At 48.6% G+C, this 22,982-nt stretch overlaps 1 protein-coding gene across 1 annotated transcript in view; it reads left to right on the plus strand.

Annotated features, from left to right (window-relative positions):
• The first annotated feature begins 2,822 nt into the window (after positions 1-2,822).
• The window catches only part of LOC129845393 (endophilin-A1-like), an 84,418-nt gene continuing 64,258 nt past the window's right edge, over positions 2,823-22,982 (plus strand). Inside the window, exon 1 of the mRNA XM_055913306.1 lies at positions 2,823-3,243. Coding sequence (XP_055769281.1) covers positions 3,199-3,243 — 45 coding nt within the window. The 5' untranslated portion in view covers positions 2,823-3,198. The remainder of the gene's footprint in view (positions 3,244-22,982) is intronic.

Genomic DNA, 22,982 nt, shown 5'->3' on the forward strand with positions numbered 1-22,982 from the left:
CAGTAATCAATGAGAGGAGGCAGCTGAGGGGGAGGAAGGCTCATAATAATGTCTGGAACGGAGCTAATGGAACGGCATCCAGCTATGTGTTTGATGTATTTGATGCCATTCCAGTCGTTCCGCTCCAGCCATTACCACGAGCCAGTCCTCCTCAATTAAGGTGCCGCCAACCTCCTGTGTAATCAATATTATACAGTTTTATCAACGAATCAAAAAAATATGTATGCAGTTTTATCAACTAATCAACAACGTATTTATGCAGTTTATCAACTAATCAAAAATTGTAGTTTTATCAATGAATCAACAACATATTTCTGGAGTTTTTATCAACGAATCAACAACATATTTATGGAGTTGATCAACTAATCAACAACACAGTCATTTAGGAACTAAGGTGTCAGGGCTCTGTGCAGGCCAGTCAAGTTCTTCCACACCGATCTCAACAAACCATTTCTGTATGGACCTCGCTTTGTGCACAGGGGCATTGCTATGCTGAAACAGGAAAGGGCCTTCCCCAAACTGTTGCCACAAAGTTGGAAGCACAGAATCGTCTAGAATGTCATTGTATGCTGTAGCGTTAAGATTTCCCTTCACTGGAACTAAGGGGCCCGAACCATGAAAAACAGCCCCAGATCATTATTCCTCATCCACCAAACTTTACAGTTGACACTATGCATTGGGGAAGGTAGTGTTCTCCTGGCATCCGCCAAACCCAGATTTGGCCGTCGGACTGCCAGATGGTGAAGCGTGATTCACCACTCCTGAGAACGTATTTCCACTAGTCCAGAGTCCAATAGCGGCGAGCTTTACACCACTCCAGCCGAGGCTTGGAATTGCGCATGGTGATCTTAGGCTTGTGTGCGGCTGCTCGGCCACAGAAACCCATTGCATGAAGCTCTCGACGAAAAGTTCTTGCGCTGACGTTGCTTCCAGAAACAGTTTGGAACTCGGTAGTGATTGTTGCAACCAAGGACAGACAATTTTTTACTTAGGCATTACGCGCTTCAGCACTCGGCGGTCCCGTTCTGTGAGCTTGTGTGTTCTACCACTTCGGGGCTAAGTCATTGTTGTTCCTAGACATTTCCACTTCACAATAACAGCACTTACAGTTGACCGGGGCAGCTCTAGCAAGGCAGAAATTTGACGAACTGACTTCTTGGAAAGGTGGTATCCTATGACGGTGCCACGTTGAAAGTCACTGAGCTCTTTAGTAAGGCCATTCTACTGCCAATGTTTGACTATGGAGATTGCATGGCTGTGTGCTCAATTTTATACGCCTGTCAGCAACGGATGTGGCTGTAATAGCCGAATCCACTAATATGAAGGGGTGTCCACATACTTTTGGATATATAGTGTATCAAGTTCTCTTCATTCATTCATTCATTCATTCATTCGTCCTCATTCCTCCATATTTATTAGCAAACCGTGAGTTGAAGATTAGTAGGTAGATCGAACTCAGTTGAACTAAGTGGAACGCTGTCCATGGTGCTGAAGCACTTACTGATATCTATGTCTCTCTCTCTCTGTCTCTGTCTCCCTGTCTCTGTCTGTCTCTCTGTCTCTGTCTCCATCTGTCTCTCTCTCTCTCCCTGTCTCTGTCTGTCTCTCTCTCCCTGTCTATCTCTGTCTCTCTCTCTCCCTGTCTCTGTGTCTCTCTCTCTCTCCCTGTCTCTCTGTCTCTGTCTCTCTCCCTGTCTCTGTCTGTCTCTGTCGCTCTCTCTTCCTGTCTCTGTCGCTCTCTCTTTCTCTCTCTGTCTCTCTCGGTCTCTCTCCCGGTCTCTGTCTCTCTCCCTGTCTCTGTGACTCGGTCTCTCTGTCTCTCTCCCTGTCTCTGTGTCTCTGTCTCTCTCTGTCTCCCTGTCTCTCTCTCGCTCTCCCTGTCTCTGTCTCTCTCTTTCCCTGTCTCTGTGTGTCTCTCTCTCTCTCTGTCTCCCTGTCTCTGTCTCTCTTGCTCTATGTCTCTGTCTCTCTCCCTGTCTTTGTGTCTCTGTCTCTCTCTCTCTGTCTCTCTCTGTCTCTCGATCTCTCTTTCCAAAATGCATATTCTTCTCAAAATGTTTAGCTAATAAATGTGCACATCTCGATCTCCCTCTTATCATAGGCTAGTAGAAGAATATAGAAAAACCATCAGGTGATCACCTAGCTCACGGACAGCAACTTCCTCTCATGCACATGCGCGCTGCCACAACTGTAGAATGCCACTTGGAATGAACTCAATCGGCGTATTACCGAGGTAAAATTGGTTTTACGTAGGATATTCCGTGGATATTAGGTTAATAGCTATTGGACCATTCATGTCATGACTACTTTATATATATATATATATATATATATATATATATATATATATATATATATATATATATATATATATATATATATATCTTCAATAGCTATTAGACAAAGTGTGCCATGACTATATATATATATATATATTGTAACGACCCTGGGTTTATGAGCGCGGAAATCAACTCTCCCGCACTCTGAGCATGCACAGTCGATAGATCAGAAGTCTATGAACAGAATACTGTAACGACCCTGGGTTTATAAACGCGGATATCTACTCTGCCGCTGGAGAATGCTTTTGCAGCACAGTCGATAGCGCGCTGGACTTCAGGCTAGAAAGTCGAGGGTTCGAGACCTGCTCCCTGCTTGTTTCATTACAATATATATATATATCTATCTCGTCACGGCACACTTTGTCTAATAGCTATTGAAGATTGAAAGCGTAAAATAAATAATGAAATTTCAACAACAACAAAAAAGCAGTGGATTTTTGTCCATCCTCCCCTGACTCAGTATCATTCAGTATCATTGTCATGACATGCTTTGTGAAAGAGCCATTGAAGTTTGAAATCTGAAATCGTATTATTTTATTGTTTTTTTTAAAAGGTGTGGATTTTTCTGCATCTATCCTTGATTCAGAATATGCCATCTTCATAGTCATGGCATGCTTGGTTCAATAGCTGTTGAAGAGAGAAACCCGAATATCCAATATAAAACGAATTTTACCTCGGTCACTTTATAGAGAGGACACCACGGTAGGCTAGGTTAGTCTACGGAACGACGAACAGTTGATAGCAAGAAAGAAAGAATGAAATGAAGAAAGGCGGATTATAGTCGTTGTTTTGAAACCCAGAGGCCGAAGAATTGTGGATTACCGGTAAACGCGCGAGGTCGTCTGGTCGAACCGGAGCGATGTCTGTCGCGGGGCTGAAAAAGCAGTTCCACAAAGCCACACAGGTAGATTTCGGTTAACGAATCTTTGTTTTGTCGGTGCTTTTATCGGGGTAGAGTTCTTTTAGGTGATGATAGCTGATCAAAACAGCTACAGTAAATACAATGGCTGGTATTCTTAAATAATTGTCTGGGCTTAATCTCAAAAGGGAGAATTGTGATAGAGGTTTTCAGGCACAATATCATTAGGCTACATTGTTTTATCTGTGCCTGGCTCCCAAGCCCATAGGCCTAGGCTACCACCACTAGCCTACAGACATAGCCTGTCATTTGTTCAGCTATAGACCTATAGTTTAATAAAGCCCTATCTATCTAGTCTCTTGAGTGAGGCATGCATCGCATTCTCTCTCAGGTATACATTATAGACGGGTCGGCGCTGCACGAAGTCGTTCGTGGTCCGCAGGTAGAGTAGCTGTTGCTGCTTTAAACAGTAGCTGGGGATCCTAATAAAATACTAATACAAGAAACACGCAAAAATTGCTTAGATGCACACAGGCTTCAGATCCGTCCCCATATGGACCAATTGACAGCTCCCCTTCCTTCCTCTATCGCTTCCGTCATTCCTCCCTCCAAGGCAGTCACCAAGCCAGGAGTCTGTTCAAAAGGACGTGACGTTACAGGACGTATCCCGATCAGCTAGAAATGTGTCGTGATTGTCTGTTAGATAGCTGACAGACACCATTCCTGTACTGTCTATTATATATTTCTATCTGCAACGTTCAGTGTGATTTCTCGTCCATGAATGAATGACACCCACATGGAATGAGAGACCAACAACAGCTGAACTATAACACCTAACCCCGACCCCTCAACAGCTGAACTATAACACCTAACCCTGACCCCTCAACAGCTGAACTATAACACCTAACCCCGACCCCTCAACAGCTGAACTATAACACCTGACCCTGACCCCTCAATGACTGAACTATAACACCTAACCCTGACCCCTCAATGACTGAACTATAACACCTAACCCTGACCCCTCAACAGCTGAACTATAACACCTAACCCCGACCCCTCAACAGCTGAACTATAACACCTGACCCTGACCCCTCAACAGCTGAACTATAACACCTGACCCCGACCCCTCAACAGCTGAACTATAACACCTGACCCTGACCCCTCAACAGCTGAACTATAACACCTGACCCTGACCCCTCAATGGCTGAACTATAACACCTGACCCTGACCCCTCAACAGCTGAACTATAACACCTGCATGACCCCTCAATGACTGAACTATAACACCTAACCCTGACCCCTCAATGACGGTACTATAACACCTAACCCTGACCCCTCAACAGCTGAACTATAACACCTAACCCCGACCCCTCAACAGCTGAATTATAACACCTAACCCTGACCCCTCAATGACTGAACTATAACACCTAACCCCGACCCCTCAACAGCTGAATTATAACACCTAACCCTGACCCCTCAATGACTGAACTATAACACCTAACCCTGACCCCTCAATGACTGAACTATAACACCTAACCCTGACCCCTCAACAGCTGAACTATAACACCTAACCCTGACCCCTCAATGGCTGAACTATAACACCTGACCCTGACCCCTCAACAGCTGAACTATAACACCTAACCCTGACCCCTCAACAGCTGAACTATAACACCTGACCCTGACCCCTCAATGACTGAACTATAACACCTAACCCTGACCCCTCAACAGCTGAACTATAACACCTGACCCTGACCCCTCAACAGCTGAACAATAACACCTAACCCTGACCCCTCAATGGCTGAACTATAACACCTAACCCTGACCCCTCAATGACGGAACTATAACACCTAACCCTGACCCCTCAACAGCTGAACTATAACACCTAACCCTGACCCCTCAACAGCTGAACTATAACACCTAACCCTGACCCCTCAACAGCTGAACTATAGACCCAACACCTGACCCTGACCCCTCAACAGCTGAACAATAACACCTAACCCTGACCCCTCAACAGCTGAACTATAACACCTAACCCTGACCCCTCAATGACTGAACTATAACACCTAACCCTGACCCCTCAACAGCTGAACTATAACACCTAACCCTGACCCCTCAATGGCTGAACTATAACACCTAACCCTGACCCCTCAATGACGGAACTATAACACCTAACCCTGACCCCTCAATGACTGAACTATAACACCTAACCCTGACCCCTCAACAGCTGAACTATAACACCTAACCCTGACCCCTCAACAGCTGAACTATAACACCTAACCCTGACCCCTCAATGACGGAACTATAACACCTAACCCTGACCCCTCAATGACTGAACTATAACACCTAACCCTGACCCCTCAACAGCTGAACTATAACACCTAACCCTGACCCCTCAATGGCTGAACTATAACACCTGACCCTGACCCCTCAATGACTGAACTATAACACCTGACCCTGACCCCTCAATGGCTGAACTATAACACCTGACCCTAACCCTGACCCCTCAATGACTGAACTATAACACCTAACCCTGACCCCTCAACAGCTGAACTATAACACCTAACCCTGACCCCTCAATGACTGAACTATAACACCTAACCCTGACCCCTCAATGGCTGAACTATAACACCTGACCCTGACCCCTCAATGGCTGAACTATAACACCTGACCCTGACCCCTCAACAGCTGAACTATAACACCTAACCCTGACCCCTCAACAGCTGAACTATAACACCTAACCCTGACCCCTCAATGACTGAACTATAACACCTAACCCTGACCCCTCAATGGCTGAACTATAACACCTGACCCTGACCCCTCAATGACTGAACTATAACACCTAACCCTGACCCCTCAATGGCTGAACTATAACACCTGACCCTGACCCCTCAATGACTGAACTATAACACCTAACCCTGACCCCTCAATGACTGAATTATAACACCTAACCCTGACCCCTCAACAGCTGAACTATAACACCTAACCCTGACCCCTCAACAGCTGAACTATAACACCTAACCCTGACCCCTCAATGACTGAACTATAACACCTAACCCTGACCCCTCAACAGCTGAACTATAACACCTAACCCTGACCCCTCAATGACTGAACTATAACACCTAACCCTGACCCCTCAACAGCTGAACTATAACACCTAACCCTGACCCCTCAACAGCTGAACTATAACACCTAACCCTGACCCCTCAACAGCTGAACTATAACACCTAACCCTGACCCCTCAATGACTGAACTATAACACCTAACCCTGACCCCTCAATGGCTGAACTATAACACCTAACCCTGACCCCTCAATGACTGAACTATAACACCTAACCCTGACCCCTCAACAGCTGAACTATAACACCTAACCCTGACCCCTCAACAGCTGAACTATAACACCTGACCCTGACCCCTCAACAGCTGAACTATAACACCTAACCCTGACCCCTCAATGACTGAACTATAACACCTGACCCTGACCCCTCAATGACTGAACTATAACACCTAACCCTGACCCCTCAATGACTGAACTATAACACCTAACCCTGACCCCTCAATGGCTGAACTATAACACCTGACCCTGACCCCTCAATGACTGAACTATAACACCTAACCCTGACCCCTCAATGGCTGAACTATAACACCTGACCCTGACCCCTCAATGACTGAACTATAACACCTGACCCTGACCCCTCAATGGCTGAACTATAACACCTGACCCTAACCCTGACCCCTCAATGACTGAACTATAACACCTAACCCTGACCCCTCAACAGCTGAACTATAACACCTAACCCTGACCCCTCAATGACTGAACTATAACACCTAACCCTGACCCCTCAATGACTGAACTATAACACCTAACCCTGACCCCTCAATGGCTGAACTATAACACCTGACCCTGACCCCTCAATGACTGAACTATAACACCTAACCCTGACCCCTCAATGGCTGAACTATAACACCTGACCCTGACCCCTCAATGACTGAACTATAACACCTAACCCTGACCCCTCAATGACTGAATTATAACACCTAACCCTGACCCCTCAACAGCTGAACTATAACACCTAACCCTGACCCCTCAACAGCTGAACTATAACACCTAACCCTGACCCCTCAATGACTGAACTATAACACCTAACCCTGACCCCTCAACAGCTGAACTATAACACCTAACCCTGACCCCTCAATGACTGAACTATAACACCTAACCCTGACCCCTCAACAGCTGAACTATAACACCTAACCCTGACCCCTCAACAGCTGAACTATAACACCTAACCCTGACCCCTCAACAGCTGAACTATAACACCTAACCCTGACCCCTCAATGACTGAACTATAACACCTAACCCTGACCCCTCAATGGCTGAACTATAACACCTAACCCTGACCCCTCAATGACTGAACTATAACACCTAACCCTGACCCCTCAACAGCTGAACTATAACACCTGACCCTGACCCCTCAACAGCTGAACTATAACACCTGACCCTGACCCCTCAACAGCTGAACTATAACACCTAACCCTGACCCCTCAATGACTGAACTATAACACCTGACCCTGACCCCTCAATGACTGAACTATAACACCTAACCCTGACCCCTCAACAGCTGAACTATAACACCTGACCCTGACCCCTCAACAGCTGAACTATAACACCTAACCCTGACCCCTCAACAGCTGAACTATAACACCTAACCCTGACCCCTCAACAGCTGAACTATAACACCTGACCCTGACCCCTCAACAGCTGAACTATAACCCCTAACCCTGACCCCTCAACAGCTGAACTGAAACACCTGACCCTGACCCCTCAACAGCTGAACTATAACACCTAACCCTGACCCCTCAATGACTGAACTATAACACCTAACCCTGACCCCTCAATGACTGAACTATAACACCTAACCCTGACCCCTCAACAGCTGAACTGAAACACCTAACCCTGACCCCTCAATGACTGAACTATAACACCTAACCCTGACCCCTCAATGACTGAACTATAACACCTAACCCTGACCCCTCAATGACGGTACTATAACACCTAACCCTGACCCCTCAATGACTGAACTATAACACCTAACCCTGACCCCTCAATGACGGTACTATAACACCTAACCCTGACCCCTCAATGGCTGAACTATAACACCTAACCCTGACCCCTCAATGACTGAACTATAACACCTAACCCTGACCCCTCAATGGCTGAACTATAACACCTGACCCTGACCCCTCAACAGCTGAACTATAACACCTAACCCTGACCCCTCAATGACTGAACTATAACACCTGACCCTGACCCCTCAATGACTGAACTATAACACCTAACCCTGACCCCTCAATGACTGAACTATAACACCTAACCCTGACCCCTCAATGACTGAACTATAACACCTAACCCTGACCCCTCAACAGCTGAACTATAACACCTGACCCTAACCCCTCAATGACTGAACTATAACACCTAACCCTGACCCCTCAATGACTGAACTATAACACCTAACCCTGACCCCTCAATGACTGAACTATAACACCTAACCCTGACCCCTCAATGACTGAACTATAACACCTAACCCTGACCCCTCAATGACTGAACTATAACACCTGACCCTAACCCCTCAATGACTGAACTATAACACCTAACCCTGACCCCTCAACAGCTGAACTATAACACCTAACCCTGACCCCTCAATGACTGAACTATAACACCTAACCCTGACCCCTCAACAGCTGAACTATAACACCTGACCCTGACCCCTCAATGACTGAACTATAACACCTAACCCTGACCCCTCAATGACTGAACTATAACACCTAACCCTGACCCCTCAACAGCTGAACTATAACACCTAACCCTGACCCCTCAATGGCTGAACTATAACACCTAACCCTGACCCCTCAATGACTGAACTATAACACCTAACCCTGACCCCTCAATGACGGTACTATAACACCTGACCCTGACCCCTCAATGTCTGAACTATAACACCTAACCCTGACCCTTCAATGTCTGAACTATAACACCTAACCCTGACCCCTCAATGTCTGAACTATAACACCTGACCCTGACCCCTCAACAGCTGAACTATAACACCTAACCCTGACCCCTCAACAGCTGAACTGAAACACCTGACCCTGACCCCTCAACAGCTGAACTATAACACCTAACCCTGACCCCTCAATGACTGAACTATAACACCTAACCCTGACCCCTCAATGACTGAACTATAACACCTAACCCTGACCCCTCAACAGCTGAACTATAACACCTAACCCTGACCCCTCAACAGCTGAACTATAACACCTAACCCTGACCCCTCAACAGCTGAACTGAAACACCTAACCCTGACCCCTCAATGGCTGAACTATAACACCTAACCCTGACCCCTCAATGACTGAACTATAACACCTAACCCTGACCCCTCAATGACTGAACTATAACACCTAACCCTGACCCCTCAATGACGGTACTATAACACCTGACCCTGACCCCTCAACAGCTGAACTATAACACCTAACCCTGACCCCTCAATGACTGAACTATAACACCTAACCCTGACCCCTCAATGGCTGAACTATAACACCTAAACCTGACCCCTCAACAGCTGAACTATAACACCTAACCCTGACCCCTCAACAGCTGAACTATAACACCTGACCCTGACCCCTCAATGGCTGAACTATAACACCTAACCCTGACCCCTCAATGACTGAACTATAACACCTAACCCTGACCCCTCAATGACTGAACTATAACACCTAACCCTGACCCCTCAATGACTGAACTATAACACCTAACCCTGACCCCTCAACAGCTGAACTATAACACCTGACCCTAACCCCTCAATGACTGAACTATAACACCTAACCCTGACCCCTCAATGGCTGAACTATAACACCTGACCCTGACCCCTCAACAGCTGAACTATAACACCTAACCCTGACCCCTCAATGACTGAACTATAACACCTGACCCTGACCCCTCAATGACTGAACTATAACACCTAACCCTGACCCCTCAATGACTGAACTATAACACCTAACCCTGACCCCTCAATGACTGAACTATAACACCTGACCCTGACCCCTCAATGACTGAACTATAACACCTAACCCTGACCCCTCAACAGCTGAACTATAACACCTGACCCTAACCCCTCAATGACTGAACTATAACACCTAACCCTGACCCCTCAATGACTGAACTATAACACCTAACCCTGACAACTCAATGACTGAACTATAACACCTAACCCTGACCCCTCAACAGCTGAACTATAACACCTAACCCTGACCCCTCAACAGCTGAACTATAACACCTGACCCTAACCCCTCAATGACTGAACTATAACACCTAACCCTGACCCCTCAATGACTGAACTATAACACCTAACCCTGACCCCTCAATGACTGAACTATAACACCTAACCCTGACCCCTCAACAGCTGAACTATAACACCTGACCCTGACCCCTCAATGACTGAACTATAACACCTAACCCTGACCCCTCAATGACTGAACTATAACACCTAACCCTGACCCCTCAACAGCTGAACTATAACACCTGACCCTGACCCCTCAACAGCTGAACTATAACACCTAACCCTGACCCCTCAACAGCTGAACTATAACACCTGACCCTGACCCCTCAATGGCTGAACTATAACACCTAACCCTGACCCCTCAATGACTGAACTATAACACCTAACCCTGACCCCTCAATGGCTGAACTATAACACCTAACCCTGACCCCTCAACAGCTGAACTATAACACCTAACCCTGACCCCTCAACAGCTGAACTATAACACCTAACCCTGACCCCTCAATGACTGAACTATAACACCTAACCCTGACCCCTCAACAGCTGAACTATAACACCTAACCCTGACCCCTCAACAGCTGAACTATAACACCTAACCCTGACCCCTCAATGGCTGAACTATAACACCTAACCCTGACCCCTCAATGGCTGAACTATAACACCTAACCCTGACCCCTCAATGACTGAACTATAACACGTAACCCTGACCCCTCAATGGCTGAACTATAACACCTAACCCTGACCCCTCAACAGCTGAACTATAACACCTAACCCTGACCCCTCAATGACTGAACTATAACACCTAACCCTGACCCCTCAATGACTGAACTATAACACCTAACCCTGACCCCTCAATGACGGTACTATAACACCTAACCCTGACCCCTCAATGGCTGAACTATAACACCTAACCCTGACCCCTCAATGACTGAACTATAACACCTAACCCTGACCCCTCAATGACGGTACTATAACACCTAACCCTGACCCCTCAATGACTGAACTATAACACCTAACCCTGACCCCTCAATGACTGAACTATAACACCTGACCCTGACCCCTCAATGACTGAACTATAACACCTAACCCTGACCCCTCAACAGCTGAACTATAACACCTGACCCTGACCCCTCAACAGCTGAACTATAACACCTGACCCTGACCCCTCAACAGCTGAACTATAACACCTGACCCTGACCCCTCAACAGCTGAACTATAACACCTGACCCTGACCCCTCAATGACTGAACTATAACACCTGACCCTGACCCCTCAATGACTGAACTATAACACCTGACCCTGACCCCTCAATGACTGAACAATAACACCTAACCCTGACCCCTCAATGACTGAACTATAACACCTAACCCTGACCCCTCAACAGCTGAACTATAACACCTGACCCTGACCCCTCAACAGCTGAACTATAACACCTAACCCTGACCCCTCAATGACTGAACTATAACACCTAACCCTGACCCCTCAATGACGGTACTATAACACCTGACCCTGACCCCTCAATGTCTGAACTATAACACCTGACCCTGACCCCTCAACAGCTGAACTATAACACCTGACCCTGACCCCTCAATGACTGAACTATAACACCTAACCCTGACCCCTCAATGACTGAACAATAACACCTAACCCTGACCCCTCAACAGCTGAACTATAACACCTAACCCTGACCCCTCAATGACTGAACTATAACACCTAACCCTGACCCCTCAACAGCTGAACTATAACACCTAACCCTGACCCCTCAACAGCTGAACTATAACACCTAACCCTGACCCCTCAACAGCTGAACTATAACACCTGACCCCGACCCCTCAATGACTGAACTATAACACCTAACCCTGACCCCTCAACAGCTGAACTATAACACCTAACCCCGACCCCTCAACAGCTGAACTATAACACCTAACCCTGACCCCTCAACAGCTGAACTATAACACCTAACCCTGACCCCTCAATGACTGAACAAGACAGTTACAGTTGGTTCTAGTCTGTATTGGTTCTAGTCTGTGACTACAGTTGGCTCTAGTCTGTGACTACAGTTGGCTAAAGACTGTGACTACAGTTGGCTCTAGTCTGTATTGGTTTTAGTCTGTGACTACAGTTGGTTCTAGTCTGTATTGGTTCTAGTCTGTGACTACAGTTGGCTCTAGTCTGTGACTACAGTTGGCTCTAGTCTGTGACTACAGTTGGCTCTAGTCTGTATTGGTTCTAGTCTGTGACTACAGTTGGTTCTAGTCTGTATTGGTTCTAGTCTGTGACTACAGTTGGTTCTAGTCTGTTTTGGCTCTAGTCTGTGACTACAGTTGGCTCTAGTCTGTGACTACAGTTGGCTCTAGTCTGTGACTACAGTTGGCTCTAGTCTGTGACTACAGTTGGCTCTAGTCTGTGACTACAGTTGGCTCTAGTCTGTGACTACAGTTGGCTCTAGTCTGTGACTACAGTTGGCTCTAGTCTGTGACTTCAGTTGACTCTAGTCTGTGACTACAGTTGGCTCTAGTCTGTTTTGGTTCTAGTCTGTGACTTCAGTTGGCTCTAGTCTGTGACTTCAGTTGGCTCTAGTCTGTGACTTCAGTTGGCTCTAGTCTGTGACTTCAGTTGGCTCTAGTCTGGGACTACAGTTGGCTCTAGTCTGGGACTACAGTTGGCTCTAGTCTGTGACTACAGTTGGCTCTAGTCTGTGACTACAGTTGGCTATAGTCTATATTGGCTTTCGTCTGTGACTTCAGTTGTCTCTAGTCTGTGACTACAGTGGGCTCTAGTCTGTGACTACAGTTGGCTCTAGTCTGTGACTACAGTTGGCTCTAGTCTGTGACTACAGTTGGCTCTAGTCTGTGACTACAGTTGACTCTAGTCTGTGACTACAGTTGGCTCTAGTCTGTGACTACAGTTGTCTCTAGTCTGTGACTACCGTTGGCTCTAGTCTGTGACTACAGTTGGCTCTAGTCTGTGACTACCGTTGGCTCTAGTCTGTGACTACCGTTGGCTCTAGTCTGTGACTACAGTTGGCTCTGGTCTGTGACTACAGTTGGCTCTAGTCTGTGACTACAGTTGGCTCTAGTCTGTGACTACAGTTGGCTCTAGTCTGTGACTACAGTTGGCTCTAGTCTGTGACTACAGTTGGCTCTAGTCTGTGACTACAGTTGGCTTTAGTCTGTGACTACAGTTGGCTCTAGTCTGTGACCACAGTTGGCTCTAGTCTGTATTGACTCTAGTCTGTGACTACAGTTGACTCTAGTCTGTGACTACAGTTGGCTCTAGTCTGTATTGACTCTAGTCTGTGACTGCAATTGACTCTAGTCTGTGACTACAGTTGACTCTAGTCTGTGACTACAGTTGGCTCTAGTCTGTGACTACAGTTGGCTCTAGTCTGTATTAGTTCTAGTCTGTGACTGAGTGAATTCTCCAGGACCTCTCTGTGGCGAGGATCTGAAAGGAATGTTGGGTATTAAATGTGTTTAAAATAGATGCGCCTACTTGAAAGAACCCATCCACAGAAACGGGTCACTGCGTGACAGTAACGGGGGGACAGGCGGAACGAAAATAGATATGAATCAACAACAAGAGATGCTCCAACCGTGGGAGTACCGCAGTGGGGCGTGGCCTGACGGAGCACCACAGTGGGTTGGGGCGTGGCCTGACGGAGCACCGCAGTGGGGTGGGGCGTGGCCTGACGGAGCACCGCAGTGGGGCGGAGCGTGGCCTGACGGAGCACCGCAGTGGGGCGGGGCCTGACGGAGTACCGCAGTGGGGCGGGGCGTGGCCTGACGGAGCACCGCAGTGGGGCATAGCGTGGCCTGACGGAGTACCGCAGTGGGGCGGGGCGTGGCCTGACGGAGCACCGCAGTGGGGCGTGGTCTGACGGAGTACCGCAGTGGGGTGGGGCGTGGCCTGACGGAGCACCGCAGTGGGGTGGGGCGTGGCCTGACGGAGTACCGCAGTGGGGCGTGGCCTGACGGAGCACCGCAGTGGGTTGGGGCGTGGCCTGACGGAGTACCGCAGTGGGGCGTGGCCTGACGGAGTACCGCAGTGGGGCGTGGCCTGACGGAGCACCGCAGTGGGTTGGGGCGTGGCCTGACAGAGTACCGCAGTGGGGTGGGGCGTGGCCTGACGGAGCACCACAGTGGGGCGGAGCCTGACGGAGCACCGCAGTGGGGCGGGGCGTGGCCTGACGGAGTACCGCAGTGGGTTGGGGCGTGGCCTGACGGAGTACCGCAGTGGGGCGTGGCCTGACGGAGTACCGCAGTGGGTCGGTAAGCGTGGCCTGACAGAGTACCGCAGTGGGGCGGAGCGTGGCCTGATGGAGCACCGCAGTGGGGTGGGGCGTGGCCTGACGGAGCACCGCAGTGGGGTGGGGCGTGGCCTGACGGAGCACCGCAGTGGGGCGTGGCCTGACAGAGTACCGCAGTGGGGCGTGGCCTGACGGAGCACCGCAGTGGGGCGGGGCCTGATGGAGTACCGCAGTGGGGCGGGGCGTGGCCTGACGGAGCACCGCAGTGGGGCGTGGCCTGACGGAGTACCGCAGTGGGGCGGGGCCTGACGGAGTACCGCAGTGGGGCGTAGCGTGGCCTGACGGAGTACCGCAGTGGGGCGGGGCGGGGCCTGACGGAGTACCGCAGTGGGGTGGGGCGTGGCCTGACAAAGTACCGCAGTGGGTCGGGGCGTGGCCTGACAGAGTACCGCAGTGGGTCGGGGCGTGGCCTGACAGAGTACCACAGTGGGTTGGGGCGTGGCCTGACGGAGCACCGCAGTGAGGCGTGGCCTGACGCAGCACCGCAGTGGGTTGGGGCGTGGCCTGACGGAGTACCGCAGTGGGGCGGGGCCTGGCATCGACAGAGAGGGAGAGAAGTTGAAACGTGCTGTAAGGGTCGTAACGTGTGGTACCCCCTGTACCGTAACACCCTGTATATAGCCTCCACATTGACTCTGTACCGTAACACCCTGTATATAGCCTCCACATTGACTCTGTACCGTAACACCCTGTATATAGCCTCCACATTGACTCTGTACCGTAACACCCTGTATATAGCCTCCACATTGACTCTGTACCGTAACACCCTGTATATAGCCTCCACATTGACTCTGTACCGTAACACCCTGTATATAGCCTCCACATTGACTCTGTACCGGTTCCCCCTGTATATAGCCTCCACATTGACTCTGTACCGTAACACCCTGTATATAGCCTCCACATTGACTCTGTACCGGTTCCCCCTGTATATAGCCTCCACATTGACTCTGTACCGGTACCCCCTGTATATAGCCTCCACATTGACTCTGTACCGGTACCCCCTGTATATAGCCTCCACATTGACTCTGTACCGGTACCCCCTGTATATAGCCTCCACATTGACTCTGTACCGTAACACCCTGTATATAGCCTCCACATTGACTCTGTACCGTAACACCCTGTATATAGCCTCCACATTGACTCTGTACCGTAACACCCTGTATATAGCCTCCACATTGACTCTGTACCGTAACACCCTGTATATAGCCTCCACATTGACTCTGTACCGTAACACCCTGTATATAGCCTCCACATTGACTCTGTACCGTAACACCCTGTATATAGCCTCCACATTGACTCTGTACCGTAACACCCTGTATATAGCCTCCACATTGACTCTGTACCGGTTCCCCCTGTATATAGCCTCCACATTGACTCTGTACCGTAACACCCTGTATATAGCCTCCACATTGACTCTGTACCGGTTCCCCCTGTATATAGCCTCCACATTGACTCTGTACCGGTACCCCCTGTATATAGCCTCCACATTGACTCTGTACCGGTACCCCCTGTATATAGCCTCCACATTGACTCTGTACCGGTACCCCCTGTATATAGCCTCCACATTGACTCTGTACCAGTACCCCCTGTATATAGTCTCCACATTGACTCTGTACCATAACACCCTGTATATAGTCTCCACATTGACTCTGTACCATAACACCCTGTATATAGCCTCCACATTGACTCTGTACCGGTACACCCTGTATATAGTCTCCACATTGACTCTGTACCGGTACCCCCTGTATATAGCCTCCACATTGACTCTGTACCGGTACCACCTGTATATAGCCTCCACATTGACTCTGTACCGGTACCACCTGTATATAGCCTCCACATTGACTCTGTACCAGTACCCCCTGTATATAGCCTCCACATTGACTCTGTACCGGTACACCCTGTATATAGCCTCCACATTGACTCTGTACCGGTACACCCTGTATATAGTCTCCACATTGACTCTGTACCGGTACCCCCTGTATATAGCCTCCACATTGACTCTGTACCGGTACCCCCTGTATATAGCCTCCACATTGACTCTGTACCGTAACACCCTGTATATAGCCTCCACATTGACTCTGTACCGTAACACCCTGTATATAGCCTCCACATTGACTCTGTACCGTAACACCCTGTATATAGCCTCCACATTGACTCTGTACCGGTTCCCCCTGTATATAGCCTCCACATTGACTCTGTACCGTAACACCCTGTATATAGCCTCCACATTGACTCTGTACCGGTTCCCCCTGTATATAGCCTCCACATTGACTCTGTACCGGTACCCCCTGTATATAGCCTCCACATTGACTCTGTACCGGTACCCCCTGTATATAGCCTCCACATTGACTCTGTACCGGTACCCCCTGTATATAGCCTCCACATTGACTCTGTACCAGTACCCCCTGTATATAGTCTCCACATTGACTCTGTACCATAACACCCTGTATATAGTCTCCACATTGACTCTGTACCATAACACCCTGTATATAGCCTCCACATTGACTCTGTACCGGTACACCCTGTATATAGTCTCCACATTGACTCTGTACCGGTACCCCCTGTATATAGCCTCCACATTGACTCTGTACCGGTACCACCTGTATATAGCCTCCACATTGACTCTGTACCGGTACCACCTGTATATAGCCTCCACATTGACTCTGTACCAGTACCCCCTGTATATAGCCTCCACATTGACTCTGTACCGGTACACCCTGTATATAGCCTCCACATTGACTCTGTACCGGTACACCCTGTATATAGTCTCCACATTGACTCTGTACCGGTACCCCCTGTATATAGCCTCCACATTGACTCTGTACCGGTACCCCCTGTATATAGCCTCCACATTGACTCTGTACCGGTTCCCCCTGTATATAGCCTCCACATTGACTCTGTACCAGTACCCCCTGTATATAGCCTCCACATTGACTCTGTACCGGAACACCCTGTATATAGCCTCCACATTGACTCTGTACCGTAACACCCTGTATATAGCCTCCACATTGACTCTGTACCGTAACACCCTGTATATAGCCTCCACATTGACTCTGTACCGTAACACCCTGTATATAGCCTCCACATTGACTCTGTACCGTAACACCCTGTATATAGCCTCCACATTGACTCTGTACCAGTACCCCCTGTATATAGCCTCCACATTGACTCTGTACCGTAACACCCTGTATATAGCCTCCACATTGACTCTGTACCGGTACACCCTGTATATAGCCTCCACATTGACTCTGTACCGTAACACCCTGTATATAGCCTCCACATTGACTCTGTACCGGTACCCCCTGTATATAGCCTCTACATTGACTCTGTACCAGTACCCCCTGTATAAAGCCTCCACATTGACTCTGTACCGTAACACCCTGTATATAGCCTCCACATTGACTCTGTACCGTAACACCCTGTATATAACCTCCACATTGACTCTGTACCGGTACCCCCTGTATATAGCCTCTACATTGACTCTGTACCGGTACCCCCTGTATATAGCCTCCACATTGACTCTGTACCGTAACACCCTGTATATAGCCTCCACATTGACTCTGTACCGGTTCCCCCTGTATATAGTCTCCACATTGACTCTGTACCGGTACCCCCTGTATATAGCCTCCACATTGACTCTGTACCGGTACCACCTGTATATAGCCTCCACATTGACTCTGTACCGGTACCACCTGTATATAGCCTCCACATTGACTCTGTACCAGTACCCCCTGTATATAGCCTCCACATTGACTCTGTACCGGTACCCCCTGTATATAGCCTCCACATTGACTCTGTACCGGTTCCCCCTGTATATAGCCTCCACATTGACTCTGTACCAGTACCCCCTGTATATAGCCTCCACATTGACTCTGTACCGGTACCCCCTGTATATAGCCTCCACATTGACTCTGTACCGGTACCCCCTGTATATAGCCTCCACATTGACTCTGTACCGGTACCCCCTGTATATAGCCTCCACATTGACTCTGTACCGGAACACCCTGTATATAGCCTCCACATTGACCCTGTACCGTAACACCCTGTATATAGCCTCCACATTGACTCTGTACCGTAACACCCTGTATATAGCCTCCACATTGACTCTGTACCGTAACACCCTGTATATAGCCTCCACATTGACTCTGTACCGTAACACCCTGTATATAGCCTCCACATTGACTCTGTACCAGTTCCCCCTGTATATAGCCTCCACATTGACTCTGTACCGTAACACCCTGTATATAGCCTCCACATTGACTCTGTACCGGTACACCCTGTATATAGCCTCCACATTGACTCTGTACCGTAACACCCTGTATATAGCCTCCACATTGACTCTGTACCGGTACCCCCTGTATATAGCCTCTACATTGACTCTGTACCGGTACCCCCTGTATATAGCCTCCACATTGACTCTGTACCGTAACACCCTGTATATAGCCTCCACATTGACTCTGTACCGTAACACCCTGTATATAACCTCCACATTGACTCTGTACCGGTACCCCCTGTATATAGCCTCTACATTGACTCTGTACCGGTACCCCCTGTATATAGCCTCCACATTGACTCTGTACCGTAACACCCTGTATATAGCCTCCATATTGACTCTGTACCGGTACCCCCTGTATATAGCCTCCACATTGACTCTGTACCGTAATACCCTGTATATAGCCTCCACATTGACTCTGTACCGGTACCCCCTGTATATAGCCTCCACATTGACTCTGTACCGGTAAACCCTGTATATAGCCTCCACATTGACTCTGTACCGGTACCCCCTGTATATAGCCTCCACATTGACTCTGTACCGGTACCCCCTGTATATAGCCTCCACATTGACTCTGTACCGGTACCCCCTGTATATAGCCTCCACATTGACTCTGTACCAGTTCCCCCTGTATATAGCCTCCACATTGACTCTGTACCGGTACCCCCTGTATATAACCTCCACATTGACTCTGTACCGGTACCCCCTGTATATAGCCTCCACATTGACTCTGTACCAGTACCCCCTGTATATAGCCTCCACATTGACTCTGTACCATAACACCCTGTATATAGTCTCCACATTGACTCTGTACCGTAACACCCTGTATATAGCCTCCACATTGACTCTGTACCGTAACACCCTGTATATAGCCTCCACATTGACTCTGTACCAGTACCCCCTGTATATAGCCTCCACATTGACTCTGTACCGTAACACCCTGTATATAGCCTCCACATTGACTCTGTACCGGTACACCCTGTATATAGCCTCCACATTGACTCTGTACCGTAACACCCTGTATATAGCCTCCACATTGACTCTGTACCGGTACCCCCTGTATATAGCCTCTACATTGACTCTGTACCGGTACCCCCTGTATATAGCCTCCACATTGACTCTGTACCGTAACACCCTGTATATAGCCTCCACATTGACTCTGTACCGTAACACCCTGTATATAACCTCCACATTGACTCTGTACCGGTACCCCCTGTATATAGCCTCTACATTGACTCTGTACCGGTAAACCCTGTATATAGCCTCCACATTGACTCTGTACCGGTACCCCCTGTATATAGCCTCCACATTGACTCTGTACCGGTACCCCCTGTATATAGCCTCCACATTGACTCTGTACCGGTACCCCCTGTATATAGCCTCCACATTGACTCTGTACCAGTTCCCCCTGTATATAGCCTCCACATTGACTCTGTACCGGTACCCCCTGTATATAACCTCCACATTGACTCTGTACCGGTACCCCCTGTATATAGCCTCCACATTGACTCTGTACCGGTAAACCCTGTATATAGCCTCCACATTGACTCTGTACCGGTTCCCCCTGTATATAGCCTCCACATTGACTCTGTACCGGTACCCCCTGTATATAGCCTCCACATTGACTCTGTACCGGTTCCCCCTGTATATAGCCTCCACATTGACTCTGTACCAGTACCCCCTGTATATAGCCTCCACATTGACTCTGTACCGTAACACCCTGTATATAGCCTCCACATTGACCCTGTACCGTAACACCCTGTATATAGCCTCCACATTGACTCTGTACCGTAACACCCTGTATATAGCCTCCACATTGACTCTGTACCAGTTCCCCCTGTATATAGCCTCCACATTGACTCTGTACCGTAACACCCTGTATATAGCCTCCACATTGACTCTGTACCGGTACACCCTGTATATAGCCTCCACATTGACTCTGTACCGTAATACCCTGTATATAGCCTCCACATTGACTCTGTACCGGTACCCCCTATATATAGCCTCCACATTGACTCTGTACCGGTAAACCCTGTATATAGCCTCCACATTGACTCTGTACCGGTACCCCCTGTATATAGCCTCCACATTGACTCTGTACCGGTACCCCCTGTATATAGCCTCCACATTGACTCTGTACCGGTACCCCCTGTATATAGCCTCCACATTGACTCTGTACCAGTTCCCCCTGTATATAGCCTCCACATTGACTCTGTACCGGTACCCCCTGTATATAACCTCCACATTGACTCTGTACCGGTACCCCCTGTATATAGCCTCCACATTGACTCTGTACCAGTACCCCCTGTATATAGCCTCCACATTGACTCTGTACCATAACACCCTGTATATAGCCTCCACATTGACTCTGCACCGTAACACCCTGTCTATAGCCTCCACATTGACTCTGTACCGTAACACCCTGTATAAAGCCTCCACATTGACTCTGTACCGTAACACCCTGTATATAGCCTCCACATTGACTCTGTACCGTAACACCCTGTATATAGCCTCCACATTGACTCTGTACCAGTACCCCCTGTATATAGCCTCCACATTGACTCTGTACCGTAACACCCTGTATATAGCCTCCACATTGACTCTGTACCGGTACACCCTGTATATAGCCTCCACATTGACTCTGTACCGTAACACCCTGTATATAGCCTCCACATTGACTCTGTACCGGTACCCCCTGTATATAGCCTCCACATTGACTCTGTACCGGTAAACCCTGTATATAGCCTCCACATTGACTCTGTACCGGTTCCCCCTGTATATAGCCTCCACATTTACTCTGTACCGGTACCCCCTGTATATAGCCTCCACATTGACTCTGTACCGGTACCCCCTGTATATAGCCTCCACATTGACTCTGTACCGGTACCCCCTGTATATAGCCTCCACATTGACTCTGTACCGGTACCCCCTGTATATAGCCTCCACATTGACTCTGTACCGTAACACCCTGTATATAGCCTCCACATTGACTCTGTACCGGTTCCCCCTGTATATAGCCTCCACATTGACTCTGTACCGGTACCCCCTGTATATAGCCTCCACATTGACTCTGTACCGTAACACCCTGTATATAGCCTCCACATTGACTCTGTACCGTAACACCCTGTATATAGCCTCCACATTGACTCTGTACCAGTACCCCCTGTATATAGCCTCCACATTGACTCTGTACCGTAACACCCTGTATATAGCCTCCACATTGACTCTGTACCGGTACACCCTGTATATAGCCTCCACATTGACTCTGTACCGTAACACCCTGTATATAGCCTCCACATTGACTCTGTACCGGTACCCCCTGTATATAGCCTCTACATTGACTCTGTACCGGTACCCCCTGTATATAGCCTCCACATTGACTCTGTACCCTAACACCCTGTATATAGCCTCCACATTGACTCTGTACCGTAACACCCTGTATATAACCTCCACATTGACTCTGTACCGGTACCCCCTGTATATAGCCTCTACATTGACTCTGTACCGGTACCCCCTGTATATAGCCTCCACATTGACTCTGTACCGTAACACCCTGTATATAGCCTCCACATTGACTCTGTACCGGTACCCCCTGTATATAGCCTCCACATTGACTCTGTACCGTAATACCCTGTATATAGCCTCCACATTGACTCTGTACCGGTACCCCCTGTATATAGCCTCCACATTGACTCTGTACCGGTAAACCCTGTATATAGCCTCCACATTGACTCTGTACCGGTACCCCCTGTATATAGCCTCCACATTGACTCTGTACCGGTACCCCCTGTATATAGCCTCCACATTGACTCTGTACCGTAACACCCTGTATATAGCCTCCACATTGACTCTGTACCGTAAAACCCTGTATATAGC

The sequence above is a fragment of the Salvelinus fontinalis genome, unplaced genomic scaffold, assembly GCF_029448725.1.
Source record: "Salvelinus fontinalis isolate EN_2023a unplaced genomic scaffold, ASM2944872v1 scaffold_0286, whole genome shotgun sequence".
Taxonomy (NCBI): domain Eukaryota; kingdom Metazoa; phylum Chordata; class Actinopteri; order Salmoniformes; family Salmonidae; genus Salvelinus; species Salvelinus fontinalis.